Source organism: Macrosteles quadrilineatus, unplaced genomic scaffold (genome assembly GCF_028750875.1).
Source record: "Macrosteles quadrilineatus isolate MER2022 unplaced genomic scaffold, UCM_ALF_1.0 Scaffold_9__3_contigs__length_116548681, whole genome shotgun sequence".
In the NCBI taxonomy this organism is placed as follows: Eukaryota; Metazoa; Arthropoda; class Insecta; order Hemiptera; family Cicadellidae; genus Macrosteles; species Macrosteles quadrilineatus.
This window is the reverse complement of record NW_026542602.1, coordinates 51,051,156-51,076,340: the sequence shown is the minus strand read 5'-3', so window position 1 is coordinate 51,076,340 and position 25,185 is coordinate 51,051,156. Positions and strand designations below refer to the sequence as shown.

At 38.2% G+C, this 25,185-nt stretch overlaps 1 protein-coding gene across 1 annotated transcript in view; it reads left to right on the top strand.

Annotated features, from left to right (window-relative positions):
• Nucleotides 1–25,185, top strand: part of LOC129003431 (hemocytin) — an 87,688-nt gene that overhangs the window by 50,968 nt on the left and 11,535 nt on the right. Inside the window, exons 47-68 of the mRNA XM_054431724.1 lie at nucleotides 3,431–3,568; nucleotides 4,178–4,385; nucleotides 4,713–4,870; nucleotides 5,265–5,384; nucleotides 5,555–5,674; nucleotides 5,845–5,925; nucleotides 5,990–6,154; nucleotides 6,362–6,509; nucleotides 7,144–7,312; nucleotides 8,249–8,354; nucleotides 9,195–9,423; nucleotides 9,918–10,207; nucleotides 10,990–11,170; nucleotides 12,921–13,048; nucleotides 13,361–13,486; nucleotides 19,708–19,910; nucleotides 21,192–21,397; nucleotides 22,211–22,399; nucleotides 22,782–22,906; nucleotides 23,324–23,437; nucleotides 24,204–24,399; nucleotides 24,868–24,975. Of these exons, the coding sequence (XP_054287699.1) occupies nucleotides 3,431–3,568; nucleotides 4,178–4,385; nucleotides 4,713–4,870; nucleotides 5,265–5,384; nucleotides 5,555–5,674; nucleotides 5,845–5,925; nucleotides 5,990–6,154; nucleotides 6,362–6,509; nucleotides 7,144–7,312; nucleotides 8,249–8,354; nucleotides 9,195–9,423; nucleotides 9,918–10,207; nucleotides 10,990–11,170; nucleotides 12,921–13,048; nucleotides 13,361–13,486; nucleotides 19,708–19,910; nucleotides 21,192–21,397; nucleotides 22,211–22,399; nucleotides 22,782–22,906; nucleotides 23,324–23,437; nucleotides 24,204–24,399; nucleotides 24,868–24,975 (3,508 nt within the window). The remainder of the gene's footprint in view (nucleotides 1–3,430; nucleotides 3,569–4,177; nucleotides 4,386–4,712; nucleotides 4,871–5,264; nucleotides 5,385–5,554; nucleotides 5,675–5,844; nucleotides 5,926–5,989; nucleotides 6,155–6,361; nucleotides 6,510–7,143; nucleotides 7,313–8,248; nucleotides 8,355–9,194; nucleotides 9,424–9,917; nucleotides 10,208–10,989; nucleotides 11,171–12,920; nucleotides 13,049–13,360; nucleotides 13,487–19,707; nucleotides 19,911–21,191; nucleotides 21,398–22,210; nucleotides 22,400–22,781; nucleotides 22,907–23,323; nucleotides 23,438–24,203; nucleotides 24,400–24,867; nucleotides 24,976–25,185) is intronic.

Sequence of the window (25,185 nt, the reverse complement as noted above, 5' to 3'; positions counted from 1 at the left end):
AAGGCTATCTGAAACCAGTGCAAGTCCTGGTCCCAGTGCTTTTGATGCTGGTGATGGAAAATCCGGATTGCAATTTTAATCTGTTTGTTGACCCTCTCGGCATGTGAGGGGTTGGGATAATATGGACTGGTGTAGATGTGTTGGATTCCTAGACCCATGCAAAGGTTCCTTACGGTGACGGATTTAAAATGTGAAACGTTGTCCGAGACTAAATACTTGGGTGGTCCAAAAATAGAAAAAACCTGTTTATTGAGAACATTGGCTGTGGTTTCGGCCTTGGTGTTCCTAACGGGGATCATGAGGCAAAACTTTGAGAAGGAGTCAACTATGGTAAGAATGTATCTATTCCGATTGAGAGAAAGAGGGAGGGGACCGATGTGGTCAATGAAAATTTTCTCCCATGGGTTGGTCACAATTTCAGATGCGAGCTTTCCTACCCTGGTGTTTGGGGCTTGTTTGCACCTCTGGCAACTGACGCATGTTCTGACCCTGTTGGAAATGTAGTTCTTGAGGTCGGGTGACCAGAAAAAAGGTTCGATGCGTGATAAGGTTTTGCTGATGCCTAGGTGGGCCGAAGTGGGAGACTGATGATAATATTGAAAAAGGAGGTCAAAGAGCTTAGTGGGGACCACCACTCTTGGTTTGGTTTGGTTTGGCTGTTGGTACAAAAGAATATTGTTCTCGACTGAATAATTTGGGGGTTTTTCATTGGACCGGATTATCTTTCTGAGGTCGGGATCTTCCAGTTGGTGACTGGCAATGTCCTTGAATACCTCGGGAAGTGTGAAAAGGGAAAGGGCTGTAGGTTGCGGCGTGGCGGGCTCTATTTCAGTTGACTCGGAGTTCTCAAAAAGGCGAGAAAGGCAGTCGGCAATGACATTGTCCTTTCCGCGAATATGATAGATTTTAAATTTAAATGAATTGATAAAGGAAATCCAACGGCCTATCTTGCCCATCTGGCGGGGATGATTGAGAAGCCAGGTGAGGGCTGAGCAGTCCGAGTGAAGCTCGAACTCTCGGTGTTCCAGATATTGTTGGTATTTCTGCAAGGCAAAAACTATTGCAAGGCACTCTAGCTGCAAGGTGGAATAATTGATCTCATGTTTGTTTAGTGCTCGGGATGCGTATGAGACCGGAAACAACTGGTCATTGTGTGATTGTAACAGAACCGCTCCAATTGCTGACCCGCTAGCGTCGGTATGGACTACAAAGTCCTTTGAGAAATCCGGCATACGGAGAATTGTGGATGATACTAGCGCTCGCTTTAATGTTTCAAATGCTGCGATTTGGTCAGGGCCGAAAATGAAGGGAACTGCTTTCTTCTTTAACTGGTTGAGAGGCATGGTGATGGTAGCATAATCCTTAATGAATCGAGCGTAAAATGCTGTCATGCCCAAAAAACGAGACAACTGTTTTATGTTTTTGGGGGTGGGGTATTCGTCTATTGGTCTGGTTCTGTCTGGGTGTATGGAGATGGTGTGGTTGCTGAAAACATGGCCGAGAAATTGGATTTTGTTGGATGCTACTGTAATTTTCTCCGGATTTACGGTGAGTCCAGCCTCACAAAGCCTCTGAATGACTGTTCTAACCTTTTCTAAGTGATCCTCAAATGTGGAATCGCTGTAGATACACAAATCATCGAAGAAATTATAAATGTACTTAAATTTGATGTCACCAAAAATTTTGTCTATAAGCGAGGTGAGCACCATGCTACCTGAAGCAAGTCCAAAAGGGAGGAAATTAAATTCATATTGTGCCCAAGGTACGACAAAAGATGTGAAGGGCTTGGATTCTTCAGCAAGGGGAATCTGGTTGTAAGCAGAGTTTAAATCTAGCAATGTGAACCATCGCGCTTGGCCCAAGTGTTGGAAAGCGTGCTGGGCCCATAACCCAGAGGTCCGTGGATCGAAACCACGCTCTGCTACCATATGTTGCCCTTTGGTGAGATTGATGGTGTGAAAACTGATTATTGATTCTGTGGTGATGTGATGTATTGATTGTAATTAAGTGAAATGTGTTGGTAATTGGCTGTTGTGGGTGTTAGGGCCTGGAGGACCCTAACATGTTGCAATTAAGAAGGTGCTGTACTCTACTACCATCTTGAAATGACAATTAAATTGGAAACGTTGTTGGGGAACCAGAGGGCGGAAATCTTTACCCAGACCAGAAGCAGGCCAAGCCAGCTTTGATTACTTATTTTTAACTATTTAAAAGAACTATAGCTAACCTTCCAAACTAAACTGGTAGATAGTGTAAATGGTAATGAATTAAAAACAGGTAAATATCACTCCCTAACTCATTACTGAATCAATTTGGACTCATAAGGCGATTCCTGAAACAATTGATACTTAAGCCTTCAACGTGGTGATTTTTGCATGTCTAGGAATGATTACCTCGTTAAGCGAGGTAATCATATAATTTGGAATTTACATTTCTGCGAATGGGGCGAAGGCCTGCCGGCTTCCCCTTAAATAATTAAACTAGCCTATCATCCTGGTCTTAGCTCTACTTAATAATTAATTATAGACTCATCCTGATAAAACGAAGGCATGTCGATCTCAGTAAACGGACAATCAGAAAATCCAACGAAGGGGACGGAGGCCGGCGACAGACAAGACCGAGGAAAACTCGATTTCGTAGCTCCTTGACGTTTCTCGAAAAAAAAAGGCAAGCGGCAGACCGAAGGAGGCGCGCCGATCGCAAGGCCAGCGATTTAGTTGTGTGGCACTATATAAAATAGTGGCGCTGAGCGTCACATGTTTCGAGTGTTTTCTTACATGAGGACGAGATCCGATTCCAGACCCCAGAGCATTGTGAAAACATTTTTTTTCTAACAGCAATGGAATATGTCTGCAACAATCAATAATATAAATTCGCAAGCTTAATATATAATAATAATTAATAATTAATAATAATTAATAATAATTAATAATTAATAATATAGCTGCAAGCTTAATAATATTGATTCGTCATCACCAAAAATGAACTTCAAACAAAGAATTTGTGATCAATTTATCTTATACCATGTCTTTCACTATCTTATGTTTTTAATTTTTACTCACTAGCAAATATCTGTGGTCTCCTCAACCACATTTTTGATCTCCAAATTTTTAACTTGTATGTGCAGTAGACTCCCTCATATCCGGACAACTTTTAACCGGACTTTAACCGGACTTCACTCGGCCAGCACATCGGTTTAACCGGGCTGGATCGGCAGGAAGTTGGCTATACTGAAACGACATTTCTCGTGGCAAGATTGGAAACCAATGATCACATGTCTAAATAAATACAATGCTCTCCCAATGTTGAGTAGGTTTTTGAGTGATTCCCATGGCAACTGATAATCTAACGAGTTCTAGGAGGTGTCACTGTATTTGGTTAACCTTTTGAAGATTAAAAATTACTCTCTGATCTATGGGGATTTTAACAGATTGACCTGGGAGTGTTGGAACCAGTGTATGGTGTGTGGACTGCTGGCAACAAGGAACAACACATCACTAGCTACCAGATACTGTACAGCTCAGATAATGTCAGTTACAGCTATGTGTCTGTCTATGGACTACCAGAGGTAAGCTCTCCGATTGTCTTTGAATATATTTGTAAACTTTATCTCACGTTAATTCAGCATGAATTTTATAAATAGTGTAGAAAATAAGTGTTTGTTTGTTACTGTAGTTGTTCTGTTTCATCAATTTTTTGTAACTTTTCCTAACATACCTAGTTGTGTTTTTGTGTAAACAAAATTGAAAACCCCTACTTTATAATCTTGTTCATTAATCGTGAGAGCTTCACGATAATGCATTGTCTTATTGTCTTTATCAGAGTTCATGACAGAGTTGGATTAATGCAATTTGTACATCATTTATATACCAAAAAGTCAAAATCGAAAAAATAAATGTTAGTTATTGGGTGTCTGCAATAAATGATTCATAAATAAGTAAATATCTCAATAGCAGATCCTGGAAAATCATCGAGGTTTGTCGTCATTTCACTTTACTGAAGTCCCTTTTCATTAACAATATTTGAAGTTAAGTAAACCTCAAATATTTTGAAACGTTGTTAAGTGAGTAATGTAAGTTTGTGTTTCTCAGTGTATTTGACAAATACACTCATCATATTTTACTTATAAAATTGAAGATTTCGGTTTGATTATTACAAATTATTGATTTCATTACAGATATTCCGAGGATCTCTGACAGGAGAACCCCTGCTGCAGATGTTCTCTACTCCAGTCGAGGCTAGGTTTGTGCGAGTGTTACCTCAGTCCTGGACAGGCTCTATTGTTATGAAAGTAGAACTGCTTGGTTGTGGTGAACAGATTAACACACAACCAACCACAGAACCAACCACAACCACCACGGTCGTTCCTACCACACTAGCTCCAGGTATGTTGAAGAGTAAAATACGTTCTATTGAAGACGTTTTACAACATGTAGGCCTACAATATTATTTTAACCTAGCCTTGGAATAGGTTTTTTCCTAGTACGCTACGCACCAGCCCGGTATATTTTTTCACATTAATTCAGGCTAGACATAGGGGTTGCGGCAATATCACTCATACAAAATCCATTGGTGATTTATCGGGATTTGAACCCAGGACCGAAGTCCCGCGTTCTAACCACTATAGCTCGCTCACCCTAGAATAAAGATGTGAAAAACTCAATTTTTCATTTTCAAGTGAATTTTTATTTTAAAGCATTTTATATTTGCAGTGTGCACGGATGAGATGGGGTTGGACGCAGGTACACTGAGCCCCAGTCAGGTATCAGTTTCCTCCGCCAAGCAGACCAACTTCAACACCAGAGATGCTGCTCTGTCTGCTGAGCGGGGCTGGATACCTCTTCTTAGCTCTCCCAGCGAGTGGATACAGGTAACATAAAATGTACTAAACTTGTATCCCTCTTGCTACCTTAGCATTCATGCAACACTTTACATTACCAATTTTTACTACCAGAGCTTGTAGCGTAGATGTTTTCTCCCGACAATGGAGCGAGCACTGACTCGTCTCGGCAACTGAGCAATAATTGATTTCCTCCTGGCTCCAAGATGCCCAATGTGGGATGGTTGACTGCACCCCATTTTAAGGGCTCTGCTGGAGAAATATTCTGTCTGTATCTGTTTCCGCAGCATTCCTCTTTGCCTGCTTCACTCATTTTCTTCCTCTGAATGAGATATTTGTGATTTACCACTGAATTGGTGTCCAGGAACACCTTGTGGTGGGAGACCTCACAAGACAGAATTAATACATGTTGCGTGTGTTACAGTTTGACCTGACATCAGAGAGAGTGTTGACTGGAATCAAGACACGAGGGTCCCCAGAGGCTGTGGAAGGCATGTATGAGCCTGTGTGGGTCACTTGTGGCCAGAGACCTCACAAGACTGACGTAATACATGTTGTGTGTGTTACAGTTTGACCTGACATCAGAGAGAGTGTTGACTGGAGTCAAGACACGAGGGTCCCCAGAGGCTGTGGAAGGCATGTATGAGCCTGTGTGGGTCACTTGTGGCCAGAGACCTCACAAGACTGACGTAATACATGTTGTGTGTGTTACAGTTTGACCTGACATCAGAGAGAGTGTTGACTGGAGTCAAGACAGGAGGGTACCCAGAAGCTTTGGAAGGCATGTATGAGCCTGTGTGGGTCACTTGTGGCCAGAGACCTCACAAGACTGACGTAATACATGTTGTGTGTGTTACAGTTTGACCTAACATCAGAGAGAGTGTTGACTGGAGTCAAGACACGAGGGTCCCCAGAGGCTGTGGAAGGCATGTATGAGCCTGCGTGGGTCACTTGTGGCCAGAGACCTCACAAGACTGACGTAATACATGTTGTGTGTGTTACAGTTTGACCTGACATCAGAGAGAGTGTTGACTGGAGTCAAGACAGGAGGGTACCCAGAAGCTTTGGAAGGCATGTATGAGCCTGTGTGGGTCACTTGTGGCCAGAGACCTCACAAGACTGACGTAATACATGTTGTGTGTGTTACAGTTTGACCTGACATCAGAGAGAGTGTTGACTGGAGTCAAGACACGAGGGTCCCCAGAGGCTGTGGAAGACATGTATGAGCCTGCGTGGGTCACTAGCTACAGAGTCACATACAGCCACGACAGTGTCAACTGGAACGTCATACTGTCTCCCGACGGAACTGAGAAGGTAGAAAGATAGTCACTTTACTGGAATGTTGTATTATTAGGTTTCAAAGAATATTGAGTAATGTGTTAAAAAAATATTTACTCTTCAAAATTTTTTGACTGCTTCAGTAGATTCTTACTATTCCTCCTAACTAACTAGTACCGGACTAGCAGATAAAGGATAAGCGTAGAAGTTCTATTTTTGTTGATCGTAACAAACGTATTTAAGGTGTTCTTGGCCAACTACGACAGCGGTTCTATTTACACCAACTACTTTGACAAGCCTCTCCATGCACGATACATCAGAATATACCCCAACAGCTGGCACAACATTCCTGCTCTCAGGGTTGAAATACTCGGCTGCTTCTTGCCTTATCGTAAGTAACATTAAGAATAGTCTATTGAATAACAGTTAAATATATGTTTGGCACATTTCATTGTAGAAAGTAACTTGAGGCATTCCAATTCCAATATAATCTAAGTAAAAAATCTTCTATTGAATACAATGGAAAATTCAACAAACGGTGTATCCTGAAATAGACAGTTTGTACAAATATACTTAGATTTAGACAAATATTCAAAATATTCCTTCATTCTAATGATAAATTATTATATAAACTAAAGTTTAAACCCAGTATTTTGTAGTTGTTTGCTGTCTTAGCCAATCTACAAAAAAAGGAACATTAAATTTACTTATATTTCTAGTGTTGTGGTTATGTACATCAGATCCAAATGAAAGACTGTATGAAAGTTTATGCTAATATAACATATTAAGAACCATACACAGAAAAAACAAAGTAAAACTACCGTACCTACCTAAGTTTCTACGAACCGTACCCATAGAGACTTTCAGTGGTCTCTAAGTAAGTTTTATCATTACTCTGCCTAACGTAGCCTAATCTTACCTAACCCAAAACAAAAGTTACAAGAAATAAGTTATGTTAGATATGTGTATACATAAATCGCCTGACCTTATGCTGTATTGTCTGTAATATGTGTTGAAATCTGCAGCAACAGTGACAACAGTTGAGGTGCCAACCACGGCGGGGCCAGAGCCGCTGTGTAATGTGTGTGAGGGAGCCCCGCCTGTCACACCTTGTCCCTGTACCTCGGACAGTTGGTGGGATGGGGAACAATGCACCAACAGAACACTGTGTCCTTGCTACGTGGGACATATACCGTCAGTATAACATTATGTACACACGTTACTTTAGTGTGTGAATGCAGTAGTAGCCTCAGGGTTCAGTTTCGGGAGGGATGCCCCTCTCCAAATCAGTAAAATGTAAAGCCTGGTCCACAACTGTCACTGTGAATGTTATTTATTTATTCTTTTTTGCAAATCAAGTAAATAATTTTTCTATTGTATTACAGTAGGTATTATGACTGATTTTTATCATAATCTTCAAGTGGCTTATAAATATGGAAAGTGAAGACAGCAAGTTGTTGGCTAAAAATACTTGGCAGTTAGACAAGGTAGCCTACAAATGCTGTAAAAGAAGCTGGCATATATTACAGCCACAAATCGTCGTCTCTACTGTCAACGCCTCTACTGTAATCCTCTTCTTTATTATCTCGTTTTGTCTGACTCTATAACTGTAGTTTTTATATAAAAATTACATTATAAAGACATTCCAACCAAATATTCTGTAGGTAGGACATAAACGACTGAAGTACCTATTCAACATGAATAGGTAAGGTACAACTAAATTTAAAAGTAAAATTATTTATTTGAGTACCTAATGAAACAAAGCAGTAGTGTTTTGTGTAAGGTTAATTAATCTTATTCTGTCTTTATTCACTTTTATCGCCCATTTAAAGTTTTTTCTTTTGGAAAAAATTTGAAGTTGATTTTCATAATCATTGATTTACTATAGCACCCAGAATAAACTCCACATCGGATGGAACCAGCCACCTTTAATATTTAATTTTTGTGCAGCCTCGAATAACTCAAAATATAAATCTGGGATCCAACGATCCAGCCTTAAAAGAGGTGTAACAATTACTTGAGGTATTCAGGTATATTAACCTCTTATTTATTAAGAGCAAGATTTACGAATTGAACAATCAAACTTAGTTTCTACCAATATCCGTGTAAAGTAGCTGTATTTTGTTGTAGATACTCAGTTGGTGCCACTTACGACACAGAGGATTGTGACCAATGCATCTGTAGCCTCAACGGACAATCTCGCTGCTCCAAGAAAGTCTGCCCGTCTTGTCTTGAGGTACAGTTAGTACTGAAAACACATTGTGCACATAACTATTCAAATTTCTTTGTTGTGTGAAAAAATAAAGAGGGTATCTCAGAAGTACATGGTGCAACTGGGCTTATCGACTTATTCATTAGAACAAGAAAAAGAAAATTTGTCTAAAAGTTTATTAGAAATGCCAACCAAGTCTTGTCAGTCGAAAATCAGTTAGGTTAATTTCTAGCCATTATTTGTGTAAAAATGGGAACAACATTTGATGACAATGATTTTCTGAAAGCCTCATACTAGTTGTGAGTTTAAATCTTTTTTTCATTTTATGGTCAACATTAGATCACTCAAGTCCTTTTAATTGGAAGAGCTCTTACTTTTTTTGTCTTCTGCTAATGTTTCTCCCAATACTTTTTTGTAAATTTATATTATGTTTATGACACAACATTGTATTCAAAATTTTTGGCTAACGTTAAAATACCAGTCTTTCCTTCCTGTTTTCAACTTCACCAATTAAACTGCAAACTAAGTGAAGGTCTTTTAAGTTCTTAGTATTTGATCAAGTTCCCCCATCATTCCCTAGTGATGTGTTAAGTTATACTTGTTTAAGAGAACAAAATTGCAGAACTGGAAATGTTTACGTATTGGTTGATACAATCCATCACAACATCTTTTAAACACCTCTGAGACAAACTTTCACCTAAACAACACTTGGCATAAAAAATTCCTTACTTGAACTAAACGCAAATTGAAATATCATGAAAAAGCCATCCTACATAGGATAAAAATGTTTAAAGAACTGAGTGATAAAAATTGAAAAAAACTGTAAAAAGTTAATAAATTGATTTATGTGGTGCGGCTGTGCAGGGTCTCCAAGCCGTGTTGACTACTACTTGTGGTTGCGTCTGCAAACCCTGTCCCGAGGATACGAGACTCTGTCCTACGTCCAACGTTTGTATCAACAGTACACTCTGGTGTGACGGCATGGTGGACTGTCCTGATGATGAGGTTGACTGTACCACCACCACGGTCACTACAACTACTACAACAACTACTGCGAAACCTGTTACCAGGAAGATAACTACACCTGCTCCAGGTATTTTTTTTTTAGTTCTAGCCCGAATTATTTACCACATTAGGCCTACTTATGGCGATGCCTAGAGAGGGTTGCGGCATTATAACTTAGGTAAAATCAACTGGTGACTGGTAGCATTTGAACCTGGGACATTGGGGACTCAAGTCTCGTGCTCTAACTCTAGACCAGCTCGCTTCTCTGCTTTAGCCTACAACGATCGGATGAAACTAAAATTATGTCAAAAGAATTTATTGAATATGACATGCACAGAAGTAAACAAAACAGGTTCACATCACACAGTGTGATCACACAGTGTGAGAAGTATGTCAATGATGTGGTTTTGAGCAAAAAAATTTAAACTTGTTGCAGGAAAATACTTTAGGTATTAAAACTTTATGACCAGAAAAAGTAGCTAAGTATGTCTTTTTTAGACTTCCAATGAAATAAGAGTTCTTAAGAAGGACAGTTAACAGTATTTAAACGTGTTACCATCGATAAATTATTTTACATTTCAGTTGCCAGACTCAAGGAGTGTCCCAAAGTTGAGTGTCCAGAGGGATTCGAGGTAGTCTTCACTTCAAGTCAAACAGAAGCAGAATTCATGGAGCCCCAGTGGTCAAAGTGGAGCTCAATGTTTAAGGGAGTCAAAGGAGGGGTTAAAGGAGGGGTAAAAGGAGGCCGAAGACACCAAAAGCCCGTGAAAATAAAATCCATCCTGATCTGTCCGCAGTATAAATGTGTACCTTCTAAGCCAAAAGAGGAAAGTTGTCCTGTTCCAAAATGTGCTGAGGACTATGATCTAAAGGTATGTGGATATTGAGATTATTATTGATAACTGGGTAGATGGTTTTACAAAAGTGCATTCTAGTAAAATTATTTAAACTGTCATTTCAATGTATAGAGAAGATACGATAGATGAAAGGAGGAGAAGATAACATAATAACCTGTGATAATGAATTGTTCAAATGATGGCTACTATGACCTAAAGCCTCAATTCCCTTGTGTCCTATGAAGTTGACGCTCTTAGTTATCGTGCATTTATAATATTTCCTTAACTAGTTGATATTACTAAGCAATCCTATTTATTTTTTATCTAAACTTAATCAATGATTGGTTTAGTAAACTTTCTTTGATCATAATTTTTTTTAATGGGTATTTTCCAATAATTTCAACACCACAAATTATACTTTTTCCCCTAGGACACTAGTCACAAGCACAGGATTTTTTTCACATTATTTCAGGCTAGACTTAGTGAGGCGTAATGAAAGCAAATTAATCTTACCAACATTACAATAAATTAGAAGAGTCAAGATACCTGAAAATCACAAAAAAAATAAGTAGTGTATTTCTAATTATTTTTCTTTGTCTCACCTTTACATTTTAGGATGCTAGGCTCAATACTGCAATTGTTTTACACATTAGACATTACTTCAGGCTAAGTCTAAAGGGATTCAGTATTATCCCCAGGACCTCATAGACCAAAGCCTCACGCTCTTCCATTACACCAGCTCGCTCCCCAGTACACACTGTAGTAAGAAAGCATAAACATATGTTCCACCTAGATAATTACTATATTGTTGCAACCAGATGCTGGAGGCAGTGGCAGACAAGTGCCCAGAGTACAGTTGTGAGCAGAGACATGTGCCTGAAGGGAAATGTAACATCACTGGTCGTACCTTCGACACATTCGACGGCACCGAGTACAAGTACGACATCTGCGACCACACTTTGGCACAAGACATGGTCAACAAGCAGTGGCAGATTAAATGTAAGTGTTAGTTATAGGCTTAATTTTAGAGGGAAGACATCAGTGTGAACCATGCCCTCGTGCCTGCACCCAGACTAACGAAATGGAAGCGTGATCCATGCGCAGACCCGAGGAGCGGCTCACAAAACTTTACTTAACAAAATGAGAACCATGGATGGAGGTTCAAGAACAACACACAATTTGAGAGAAACTAGCTGTAATTAACCAATTAAATAAACACAACAACAAAATCAACAACAATACATGAATTAAAACTCTCAATTAAACTTTAAAAAAATTTAGATACCCATCTAAGCTGCTGACTTACAGTCTTTTCTTTTATTATTCAATTATCAGAAAGATTTAATAAAAATTTAACATTTAATAAAAAGAAATTACCAAAATTAACGAACTATAACAATAGATAAATTTCTTCTTAATCATTCAAAGTATAGGCTAATTTCAGTGAAAGTAATTTAATAAGCTTTATTTTTTTTTTACTAAAATATTATAAAATTGCAACAGTAAATAAATATATATATATATATATCTTTCATCTAGAATTGATAACCTTAAGGATTTAGGGGCCCCAAAATTGAAATTTAAAAAAAGGAATAATTTATGCAGTTTAAAAAAAAAATAACAAGTGATAAATCTCTTCAGTCAAAAACAGCAACAATAAACTTTCAAATAAAAGAATCTATAAATAAATAACAGTTAACAACAATAACAACAACTTGCGGTAGTTGCGGTTTTCCTTCATTCTATCCAGGTACAGAACACTGTAGAGCCGTTGAAGATGGACGGAGAGGGGCTGGCCAGAGTTCCAACAGAGGCCTCAAGGTGGTAACTTTTCTCCGCCATGCTTCCGGTGTTACAGTTTCACCGCACACATGGGCCCTGAGTAACAAACCCAGAAACATAGTAGTAACAGTCTAAGTTCAATACCGCAAGGTTCACTGTCACACAATAAAGATGTAAAAGGATGAATTATCAACTTGTTGTCGACAGGAGCGATGTCTCGGAGCCTCTGACACTAGACGGTCGGAGTAAGAAAAACAAGACTCACAGCCTTGTTCGGGGTCGTGGAAGTAACAAACGAAACACTGAACTAGCCTACTATAAAAAAACACTTTGACCATTGATCATGAGTCGTGACATTCGCCCGGTGGAAATAGTCACGGCTCAAGTGTTACAGGATTTTTTTTTAAATTTTCAAACCAATTATTTTTTAGGTTTTACAGTTTTGCTGTAGTAGACAATTTCCTATAGGGAGGGGAAGTTTGAGGATGGAGAGGGGAGGTCCCAGCTCCTGGTTGGTTCCCATTTTGGTACCTGAGACATTAGAAATCAGGTATAACAGTTTAATGTTTGTTTTCAAAAATGTTGGTGCTAAATCAAAAATACTATCCATATCTTTCACATTATTGTGGTACCTTGTAAGCATTCCACTTGATATAACTAATTTACTCATACAACTAGTTTGTTTACAATAATTTACAACTACTGCATGGATAAATTTAAACAATCACCCTAAACATTGGAAACTTACAATTTGGTATCAAAGTTTATGTACTATGTCAAGAATGTATTATTCTGGGAAGATAATGTGCCAAGTTAAATGTTACATTTTGTTTTAGATACAAAAATTTTGCTTTTTAATTAACTTGAAAAAAACTTTTCCTTGATAGGAGTCAGAATCTGCTGTAATCAGGAAAGTTTTGACCACTTTAGTAATGACAGTTTTTCTAATTACATTCTCTACTTTCAGTGAAGAAGATTTGCCCTTACGTGGGATCTTGCTCTAAAGCTCTACTGATTACCCAGCAGAATCACAAACTTCAGTTCAATGAAGATCTATCTATAACCTACAATGGATACAACTACAGCGTACCCCAGGTATTATACTTACTGTTTGGTAATTCCTTGGGAAAAGAATGAATAAGAGTTCAATTTCAATTGTTTTAAAGGTATCTTATAACTGGTAATTTCATGCTAATCTTGTGAGAGGACAAGGTTACTTAACTTGTAATTGGAAACATATTTTCTGCTTTCACAACTCTTTGCGAGGTTCAAATGGAAATAATATACATCATCTAGCTATTAGATTGAATCATGCAGTCAATCCTAAAAGTTATGTCCACTTTGACAATTTGTGTTACATTGTAGTTGTACATTCAAGTATTAACACAGTAATATTTTGTTTTACAGATGCAGAAAGTTGGAAGCCAGACTAGGGAGTTTGCTCTGAAGCAAGTCAGCAACAAGTTTATCATCTTTGGCAGCATCTTGGACTTCACGGTTGTTTGGGACGTGCAAGGCAACGTCAAGATAACGGTGATATTTTAGTCTTTAAAACTACCTTTGTGGTTATGTACTTCGCAAATTATGTAGGAATCAAATGTAAAGCTAATGTAATATTCTTGAGTAAGCTTTCACGTTCACATGCTGTAGATTTGTAGTAGCCTATTCGTCCAGTGATGGACAGAATTTTTCATAGATTTTCCCCCGGTTGTCGCTTGAGGATGTCATGAACATGCTTTATGGAAACATGAATTCTTATCAATCATCTTAATTACATACATTCTAGTCACTTTACACATCTGAAATAAAGGATTTTATTTACAAATTTCCCTGAAAGATTCTCAATAATTCAACAACTCTTCCACTGTTATTGATGATTGAGTTGTAGCGCTAACAATTGTAAATAAAATCACTCATACAATACTTATAAGTTATTTATGAAATACTTCAGAAGAATCCTCCACTAGACAAAGCCAAGATTTTGAGCGTATCTCAATGAGAAACTTAAAGAGTTCATAATCCAATACAATACAATACAATACAATACAATACAATACAATATTCTTTATTGTTAATTCGTCAAGAATTACAATAGTGTCAATACAATAGTGAATTGTACATGTTAATTTTCATAAAATTCCTTTATTGAGTAGAAGGGTCTTGCGATTAGCCACTTCTTCAACTCCTGGTGTAGCTTGTTGCCAGTCAGGTCTCTCAGGTAGTCAGGTAGATGGTTCCTCAGCTTGCAGCCGGTGTAGGAAGGTTTTTTCTCCCAAAGAGTTGTTCGGTGAACAGGTAGTGCAAATTTGGAGCCATGACGGGTGTTGTAGTGGTGCAGGTCTTGGTTTCTTGGGGGGTTTATTTCATTCACATACTTTATAGATTCAAGTATGTAGAGAGACACCACTGTGAGGATTCCTAGGTTTGCGAATGCTAGTCTGCAAGTCTGTGGTGGGACAAGGTTGGCGAGGGCTCTTATGGCTTTCTTTTGAAGGACAAGAATTCGATTCATATTTTTTGTTGAAGTTCCTCCCCACACTGTCAAGCCATATCTAAGATGCGACTCTACCAGTGCGAAGTAAGCTGTTTTGGCCACGGAGAGTCCGCCTATGTAGTTTATTCTTCTGACGACATATATTCCAGTACTGATTTTTTTGCTTAAGTGGTTGATGTGCTCTTTCCATGTTAGTTTGTTATCAAGGATAACACCGAGAAATTTTGTGTGGTTTTCTATTGTTACATCCTCTAATTGAGGGACTACGTCTTTTTTCTTACTGAAATTCAGAGATGTGGTTTTTGTGGGGTTTATTGCTAAGTCATTGTTCTTTGAGTAGAGGATAGCTTTATTTAGGATCGATTTTGAATTAAGGTAAAGGTTTTGGGCTGTGTTGTCCTTGATCAAAATGGTTGTGTCATCTGCATACATGATTGCAACAGCATTTTCACTCTCAATTTGTTTGGGGAAGTCATTAGTCAATAAGATGAATAGAATCGGGCCTAATACAGAGCCTTGTGGAACTCCTCTCGTCTGCTTGCTTTTTGAAGATTTGAAACTTTCTGTGACTTCATTTGATGAGTTTTTCAGTTCCACAACTTGTGGAAGTCCCGTTAGGTAGCTTTTGAACCATTCTAGCGCAGAGTTTCTTATACCGAGTCTTTCGAGTTTCTTGCATATCAGGTCGTGGCCCAGGCAGTCAAAAGCTTTACTGTAATCAAGGAAGATGGCGGAAATGTATTGTTCGTTTTCTATCTGGTCTAGGACGTACTCAATTAGTGCTGTTATAGCTGAGGATGTAGATTTATTCTTCCGAAAGCCATGTTGGCTGTCAGTTAAGAGTTTGTTATGATTAAGATGTGCCATTAATCTAGCCAGAGCAATTTTTTCTATGATTTTAGAGAAACTGGAGATGAGAGAGATGGGCCTGTAGTTTTGAGCATTTTCAGTTGGTCCTTTTTTATGTTTGGGGTATATTTTACTGACTTTTATGGCGGATGGGAATTTGCCTTCTTTAAATGATTAATTTATAAGATAAACCAGAGGAGAGATGAGTTCTTGAGAGCAGTGCTTTATCATCTTAGAGGAAAACTCATCTATTCCACTTGATGTTTTGGCTTTTAGGGAGTTTATTATCGTTTTAACTTCTTTATAGGATGTTGAAGTTAGGGTAAGGTGTATTGGGCAGACTGGTTCCTCTCCATTCAGCACTGTTTCAGGGTCTATAACGATTGCTCTGTTTTGGTCAAGGGTATTTTCTGCTATATTTGAGAAGAATGTGTTGAAGTGTTCAGCCATTTCTTTTGTGTCGTTTGTGAGTTTGCCATTTATTTCTAATTCTGTAAGGGTTTTCTCTTCACATTTTCCTTTTCTTTCCTTGTTTATAACTTGCCATAGTGCTTTTGGTTTGTTGTCAGCTTGTTCTATGAAGCTAGCTGTTGAGGACATTTTTAGGTTTCTTAGTTTCATGTCGTATATCCTTTTTCTATTAATCATTTCTAATTTGTCTTCATTTCTGTTTGTTAACTCAAATTTTTGCAGAGCTTTCAAAAAGTTCTCTTTAAGGTATTTTGCTTCAGGATCGTAGTACTTCATATGTTTTTTGTTTGTACTAATTTTAGTTTTCTTTAATGGGCATGTATAATCCAGTGCTGTTTGAAGAATATTATGAAATTGGTTGTAGGAGGTTTCAAGATTCGGTGAAGAGTAAACATGTTCCCAATTTTGTAGATGGAGGTGAGCCTTTAGATTGTTTAGGTTTGTGTTGTTTAGGCTTCTTTTCATTACAAATCTTTGGGAAGTGTCTTCTTGGTGTGTTTTCAGCAGGCATAGCTGCGCAGTGTGGTCAGATAGACCAGTATGCACAACTTGTCCAGTAATATACGCACATGGTATGTTTGAGCATATACAGTCTATTGAAGTGGCTGTGTCATGGGTTATTCTGGTGGCCTCTAGAGGAAATCTCCAGATGTTTTGTGTGGTTAACTCTTCTTCCAGCATGGTGTTTTTGGAATCTTGGGTGAGCCTGTCGATATTTATGTCACCGATGAGTATGAGGTTTTTCTTGTGTACTTCTTGTAGTTCTAGCGTGTCTGATAGGAGGTCAAGGGCAATTCTTGCATTTTCGATTGGTGGTCTATAGATTCCCAGAATGTAGATATCCTTTTTCTTTGTTGTCTGCATGCGAATCATTGCTGCTTCGAAAATTAACTCCTGGCATGTGTTTGATATGTTAATAGCTGATACTGTATCAGCAAGGGATTCCTTGGAATATATTGCAACACCTCCAAGTTTATGTTCTTCTCTACTAAAGTGGGTAATTAAAGAGTAGCCGGGAATTTTTGTAGCTTCTAGCTCTGTTTTTTTCAGTCCGTGTTCAGTCAAGACTAGAATGCTTGGTTTTGTGTCATTGAGAATATGGTGTAGTCTGTTCGTCTTTGTAGCAAGTCCTCTAATATTTTGGTGCATTATTGCTACACAAGAATTATTTGGAGATTTGCAGATTTTTCTTTTGCTTTTTTCAGGCTGTTTGTTTCTAAAAAAGGGGTTATAGTATGGGACACTGTAGAGTGATTGGATTGTTGACTTGAGTTGGGTTCCTGCAGCTGCTCATGTTTCTGTTCTCCTTGAGAAGAGAGGCAGTCCATCTCGGTCATGTTTAGTCGCTTGGTGTGTGACAGAATATTCTTTTTATATAGGTCTATATTTTTCCAAAAGAAGTCTTCAATGGTCTCTCCCGGCTTCAGAAGCTTGGCGGTGATCGGGGGTTTCCCTGTGTTCTTTGGTTTAGTTGATTTGTTTGGGGGAGATATAGTGCCCTTGAAAGTAGAGCAAACTCCTTTTGGGATTTTGATGGCCTTGGGTTCTTTAATATTTTGATTTAGTGTTTGTTGTGGTTGACTTTGGTGTTCTGGTGCTTCATTCCTCAACTTGCTTTTTGCTATTTGCAAGGAAACACTGAAATGGGTTTTCTTAGTAGTTGAAAATTTGTTTTTATTATATGAAACTCGTCTTGGTGTGTTAATTGGCTTGCAAGGAGTCTCCTTTTTCTCAGTTATTAGGTGCTGGGAATCTTCTACTGTTATTTTATCTTCTAATTTCTTCATTTTTGACTCCATATTATTCTGTTTTTCTTTTAGGGCCTTTAGTTCAAGTAGAATTAGTGTTTCTGTGTTTGATGCTTCTGGCTTTTTGTTGTCTGAAACTGTGGATTTGTTTGTGAGGTCCTTCGCCTCTGTAGTGGTTGTCTGTGTGCTTGTCTCTCTGAATGATTTTGTAGATTCTTCTCCGGTGTTTATTCTGCTGCATGTATTTTTTTGCCTAAGGCATTTAATTTCATTCTCCATGTCCTTTATTTTTGTGATGAAGCTATTAAAAGTTTCTTCCCTGTCTTTGTCATAATCTTCAAATGTTTTTGTGAGAGTGTTTCTTAGGCTTACTTCCTTTTCCAATTGGTGTTCTAGTTCAGTTATTGTTTCGATTAGGTTGTTGTTTCTAATTAGAATAGTATTTTTCTCGTCTTCTAGTTGTTCAATTTGAGCGTGGTAGCTCATGATGTCGATGGTTTGTATGTTTGTTAGTTTCTGGGCCAGACTCGAGTTTTGTTGAGTCAGGTTGAGTACTTCTTCTCTTAGTTTGCTATTTTGTGCTAGAAGTGCGTTTCCAACTTCTGCTGCAAGTGTTAGAGAAGTTTCTAAATCGGAATCTTCTGAGTTTTCTAGTTCTAGAATTTTGTTTTCAACCTCACCCATTTTGTTACCCTGACTTTCAGAGGATATTTGATTTGGGGGTGTGGGAGTTTGGTCTTCTTTTAGTTGTAACGCTGGCTTTCCAGAGGTGAGGGAAAAATCACTACAATTGTTACACCTCCATAGGGAAATGTCTTCTTTAGAAAGGTTTTTTAATTGTTTTTCTGTGATATTGACACACCCACCATGAAACCAGGAGTTGCAGGGACCAGTACATTTTATACTGGAATATTTTACACCGATGTTGCATTCACCACACGGATATTTTGAAACTTTTGTTTTGTTCTTTGACATAGTTCAGGTGTAAAATTGTATCAGTTTTGAAAAGTTTGGCTGGTTCTTTATGTCAGGGGTCTTGAAGTTCAGGTGTAAAATTGTATCAGTTTTGAAAAGTTTGGCTGGTTCTTTATGTCAGGAATCTTGAGGTTTAGGTTAAAAATTCTAACAGTTTTGAAAAGTTTGGCTGGTTCTTTATGTCAGAAATCTTGAGGTTCAGGTTAAAAATTATATCAGTTTTGAAAAGTTTGGCTGGTTCTTTATGTCAGGAATCTTGAGGTTTGGGTTAAAAATTGTATCAGTTTTGAAAAGTTTGGCTGGTTCTTTATGTCAGAAATCTTGAGGTTCAGGTTAAAAATTATATCAGTTTTGAAAAGTTTGGCTGGTTCTTTATGTCAGGAATCTTGAGGTTCAGGTTAAAAATTATATCAGTTTTGAAAAGTTTGGCTGGTTCTTTATGTCAGGAATCTTGAGGTTCAGGTTAAAAATTATATCAGTTTTGAAAAGTTTGGCTGGTTCTTTATGTCAGGATTAGAACTATTTAAATAAATAAATAATTTTATTTCTGTTGTCAAAAATTTGTGTAGATTTATGAAGAATACAGTGTTGCACTGTATTACTGGTTGGTAGTAGGTTGTAGACACTGTTAGAAGTGGCAGTGTCTGTGGTCAGTTTGCTGAGCGTCCAGTCAGCAACTCTCAGTTCAAACACTCCCAGGCAGCAGGTGTCGTGTTGGAAGTGATGAATGTGTAAAGCTGTGAGTTGGCTGTGACGTCACTGCTTGGTTGTCAGTTTGATATATTTGCAGAGTTTAATTAAAAGAATTTGGGCACTTGTATGTAAAATTGAAACTTTTAAACTATGCAATGTTTACAAGATAACCATCTGCTCTATGAATTTTTGAGGTAAATGTTATTTTTGGTGTTAAACTTGTATTAATAACTTACAGTCATGTTCAGTTAGTCATATTGGCTTTTCATGAGATTTTCTTGAGGGTCACTTAAAATCTTGATTGTCTTAAAATCTTGATGAGTTGTTGTTTGTATGTGTGTTGTTTAATTAGTAATTTTGTTGTTTTTTACCACTAAACTACACTTTAGATATGGGAGCACTTTGCAGGTGATGCTAGATGTCCGCCATCTTGGTTTTACAACATATACACTTGAAGCCTAGAATACCTTTGAATTGACTTTCTCCAATCGAAGCTCAGTCACAATAACCAATAACTGTGACAGGTGCCGGGCAGTGCTAGAGGCCAGGTGGATGGATTGTGTGGTTACTTTGACGGACAAGCAGACAACGACCGACGTCGCCCGGACGGCAGCCTCGCACGTTCCACTCAGGAGTTCGGAGACAGTTGGGGAGACACCAGCTGTGAAACACACGTCTGTCCTCTGCATGTACAGGACCAGGCTTGGCAGATGTGCAGTGTCATCAAGTGAGTGGGAACTTAGATTTGTTATTTTTATTTGTGGATACAAGGAGCGTTTTTTAAAGGCCATTCATGCTTATAGCTCCGTAGTTTGCGTGTACGCTGCATCCTAGCATCATTTTGTAAACAGAATCACGCCATTTGCAGCTCTGTAGTTTTAAGTGTAATGTGTGTGTCTTAATTTTTAGCGAATTTCCCTATAGGGAAGTAGCTATTACCGTAGGTCTCATGGTAAGACTTAAGCCCGGGACCGATTTACTTTTTCATTTTAATGTCCCCAGAGGCCAAAAACACCATTCGTTCAAATTTTTATATATGTGTATATATATATATATATATATATAGATTTATATATATATATATATGTGTCCGTGAACACGATAACTTGAGTAATTTTTATCCGATTTTGATGAAATTTGGTTTGAAGGTGTAAGGCGGGATAAACTTGAATGAGTTCGCGATCCAGCATGATCGGACCATGGGAACAGGGTTTTATGGGGGGTTTTATGGGGTAAAAATTGGTTTTTCTCACTTCTTACCCTCAAAACACAAAATTTCCCAATTTTTCTCTAAACCTTCTTAAAGAGCTTAAAAAAAACTAACAATTCAGTATATCAAAGTGTTTTTGTACGGTTATTGGTTACGGAGAAAACTAAAAAAATGGTAAATTTAAAATTCCCATGTTATTTCTTATGGAGAATATTGTAAAATGTTGTAGTTTGCTTGTTTATGGATATATTTTGATCAAACTTGGCAAATTTATTTATTTTATAGTAAGCTATCAATATTTTACTAAAAACACACTACTTTATTATTAGTTTCCTTGTAGCAGCAAACCTAGGTACTCGTTAAACCTAATGTTATTTAAATAGATCAATTGAAAATCAATTCGGCCAAATGGAAATTCTCTTAGACGGCAGGTTTGCTGCGGCGGGGGTATTTTTATCATTGATTCTCCTGATGCATGCGAGATAAGGTCTGTTATACATTATTTGCCTGCAAGAAATATATTGACTGCTCAAAAATTCATCGCCAGATGGCTGCGTAGTTTATGGCACGATGAGTTTGTGACTTGGGTAAAGTCCATAAATGAGATATGAAGTTTAAAGGGGGCAGTGAAAACAAGAAAACACCCAGGAAGAAGAAGAAATATAAGAAAGTAGGAAAAAACTCTGATGTCAGAGCTACTTGTGAGAAAAACGCAAAAACTTGTGGGAAGTGACTGCAGCTTTCAATGCCTACTGTTTGACAGGATATTCTAGATTGTAACTATGAGGTGGTTGACAGGAAGGAGCCGCTGGCTCAGTGTGAAGGCGCCATCTCTCTAGACAAGGCGGTCGCTCAGTGTGTAGAGTCAGTGTGTGCCTGTGAGGAGCGTAACACCTCCACCTCCGCCGCCTGCAGGTGTGAAGCTCTACTAGGGGTGGTCACTCAGTGTCAGGCGGCTCGGCCAGACGTACAGCTACATCAGTGGCGTCTGCACCACGACTGTCGTGAGTAATTTTTTTTATGAGTTAGATTTAGCTTGATGGAAGTGTTAGCGATTTTTTTTTATTACTTGTATTAGTTGTACTGATATTGAAATACAAAATTAACTGCAAGTAGGGATTTATTTAGTGTACAACCTTGAAGTTAATGGAAGTATTGTTTCTAGTTGTGTAGTGGCTTAAATTTTTGGATTTGCTGAGACAGTGTACTTTTTACCCATCTATTCTGCCATCTTCTGTAATTAATAATTACTGGTATTTACTATTTATTTATCAAGTTGAAAAGGGGGGAGTTATTTTTGCTGTTCTTGGAAAATTGAAATTGAAATGAGTGGTGCTCAACCTCCACTAGGCACAGAGAAGAAGCTATAGAGGAATTTGCTTATGGGACGATTGTGCGCTTTCAGCTCTAGTATGTTGTGCGTGTGGGTACGCACACAGTAGAGAAATATACTTGTGTTGGGTAAGGAAGAATTCGACTGGCGAGCACTGTGTGAATGTTCTTATCGCACAGTGCACAGGATCTTCCTTCACCATGTGCGTTGTAGTACATGAGGGCGAAGGGGACGGTATTTTACTTTTCCCTAGACACCAGCAACTAGTTTTCTAGACACCACTTAAATATACCGTTGGATGTTTCTTCTGTACCTTAATTCTCTATGCCACAGCTCAACCCCAACTGCCCTGCACCTGAGGCTGCAAGTATGTACAAGAATGGCCTCTTTATTAACTCGTGCTCAGTTTCCAAACGTAGGAGCCCACGTAGTAACAATGAACTGTTGTGTTGTCTGTAACTAATGTCTCATTTCCCCCGCCCAGCTGTGGAGTGTAGTGCCCCGCTGGTCTACCAGGAGTGTTACTCACGAGTGTGTGAGCCTAGCTGTGCTGACCTACTGACAGAGGACCCGTGCCCCGCTGTCCCCGCCCAGTGTTTCCCAGGCTGCTACTGCCCCGCTGGACTTGTCAGAGAAGGCAACCAGTGTGTCAAACCAGCTGATTGCAGAGATTGTGAGTGACATATGATTAATTGTGAAATTCTATGATTTTACACAACATTTTTAACATTTTCTCTGTGAATTATATCAGAGCATGTTATAAAATCTTACACATAAATTTTAGTTTGAGTATTCTTACAGAATATTTTATACTTTCAAAAAACTTCTCCAAATTGTAGGAAAAAGTTGTAAAAAATTTCAGGTTTTTTTAGCTACCGATTTTGACTGCAGAATTGTGAGTGGCTTCTGATTTTTTAAAGCACTTCCTTATCAAACCCAGGACAGAAAATGCCCATACTTGTATCTTGTGGGTTCAATTGGTGCCAAAAAATGCATTTGTATTTTAGCAGCAAGGAAAATTTTTACCTGTTAACCTTAATTTTGGACTTTTCCAGGTGTTTGTGATGGATTTGGAAAGACAAGGTTTGTCACTTTCGATCGTGTGGATTTCACCTTCAACGGTAACTGCACCCACGTCCTAGCAAAGACAGTGGATAACAGCCAAGCACCCAAGTTCAAGGTAAGAGCAGAAGCCTCTACACTATACCATTATGGAAATGTTTTCAGTTTAAAATTTCCTTCTAGTCTTTATGGAGGGTAGAAAAATGATTTTACGCACACAGGTGGCCAGCCTGTAGAGTGAGACTCCTGAATGAATTAAACTTACTAAAAACCTCCTCTACCCTATTGGACACAGACCTGGAATTGGGATTGTTTGTCACATTTCTTAAAGTCATACCTACACATGAGACCTAAATCAAAGGGCTCGCACCATTTCTGACATTAAGCTCTTTTATCACTTAAACTGTACAAACCTAGACAAATGGGATGACCGTGTCCACCAACAGCAGTCCTACATTGTATTGGGTCTCCAGGTGGGGCTCCATACAATGTAGGCTCTATACCTGTAGTAATTCAGTGATGTGTTATGTTGTAGGTTCTGGTGACAAGTGGAGTATGTGGAGATGACTCGAGTGAGACTTGTGTCAAGAGTGTCACAGTTCTCTTCCAAGACCACACTGTAATGCTGGGTGGCTCCAACACAAACCAGGTAATTGATACATTAAAGTTAAACAATAATTAGGTGACCAAAAGTATGTCTGTGACGACATCATAGGCATTTGCTGAGGCTTGCACTCTATGTGGTAGCAATAATAGGTGTAATAGTCCAACTGCAAAAGTTGTCGTTTGTTTAGCAGTTAGCACCAACCAGAAAATATGTGTAGGACTTTTTGCTACGGACACAAACAACACTTTACATAAACATACCAGTATGAGTCCTTTCTGATTCAGTTTGAAAAATGTTATAGTTCTCTCCCATTACACTTTGTATCTCCTCTGAATGGATTAAAAACAATTCAAAATTGTTGCTTTATTGTTTGACTTAAGGCAGGTGTAGATCTAAAAAACAGCCTTAAGGTAATATGGATGGACTATTCCTACAGTTTCATGTTTTAACTACACTACGTTATTGAGAGTTAAGGAAACTCATCCTTTTTTCATGTTACTCAATATCATCATTTACCTAACCAACCTACCTTACCCAATTTTTTTTCATCCCAGTTAGGAAAGGTTAGGTAGGCTAACTAATTCGGTAAATTTAAAATTTGGGTCACTTAAAACAGGAGGAGTTTCTTTACCTCCTGAAACATAGCGTAGTTAAAACACCTAGCGATAAAAAAGGCCCATCTATGATACCTTGAAATCAAAATTATTATCATTCATTAATACATTTTCTAAATACACCAGTACCAATCATCAATACCAATCTTTATAGAATGTAACAGTCAATCCTTAACCACAACAATTTGTTGCAGACGGCTCTAGTGGACGGCGCTAGTATACGTCTGCCTGTAGATCTAGGGTGGGCCGGGCTGGGTGTGACGGCCAGCAAAGACATGACATTGGCCATCCCTGCGGCCGAGCTGGACATTGTGTTCTACGGAGTTGACCTCGGCTTCTCACTAAGACTTCCTTCTCATATATACAAGGGCAACACTCAAGGACTGTGTGGTGAGTCCAAGTTGACTTTTGGATATTCAAGTAGACATCCGATCTTGTCAATTTTTTATTTTAAGAGAACATAGTTTTGTGAGCCAGTCACATTTTAGATTGTGGGCGTCACATCTGTTGTCTAAGGCATTACACTAACGAGTATACCATTGAGGTCTTTTCACGTGGGTTTGAATCCCGTACATGTGCAATCCATAAGCTCAATAATTTGTAGCTTAGCTTAGGAAGAAAGCCACCTTCAATAAGGTGAAAGCACACAACACCTGTTTTGCTTCTCTTTACATTATAGTACAGAGGAGGAAGACTCAGATTGTTTTGCATTTAATTTTAGTTAAATATGGACATATCGTGTCAAATTTAATCTATTATAAAAGACATGAAATGAAACAACAACCTAAAAAGTTATTAGCAGAGAAATACAACAACTAGGTTTAGGACTTAAAGTGTTAATCCTATTTTTATTCACAGGTAGTTGCAATAACAATCAAACAGATGATCTTACGACAAGTCTTGGTGAAATCACTGAGGACGCAGACAAGTTTGGAAAGAGTTGGAGAGCAACGGATCTCCCCTCAGGTCTGTTATGTTTTCATAAAGTAACTTGAGTAACAAAATCTATACATTATTAGTTCCATTGAACAGTTAAATATAGTTTACATGTTAACTAAATAAAATGTTAGTATTGTTCATGTTCAAGTAAATGGGGTTTCCAGGATCGTGAATTATCTTTGGAAAAACCTCATGGTTAATATCATAATTAATTTTTTTAATACATTTGCTACCAAG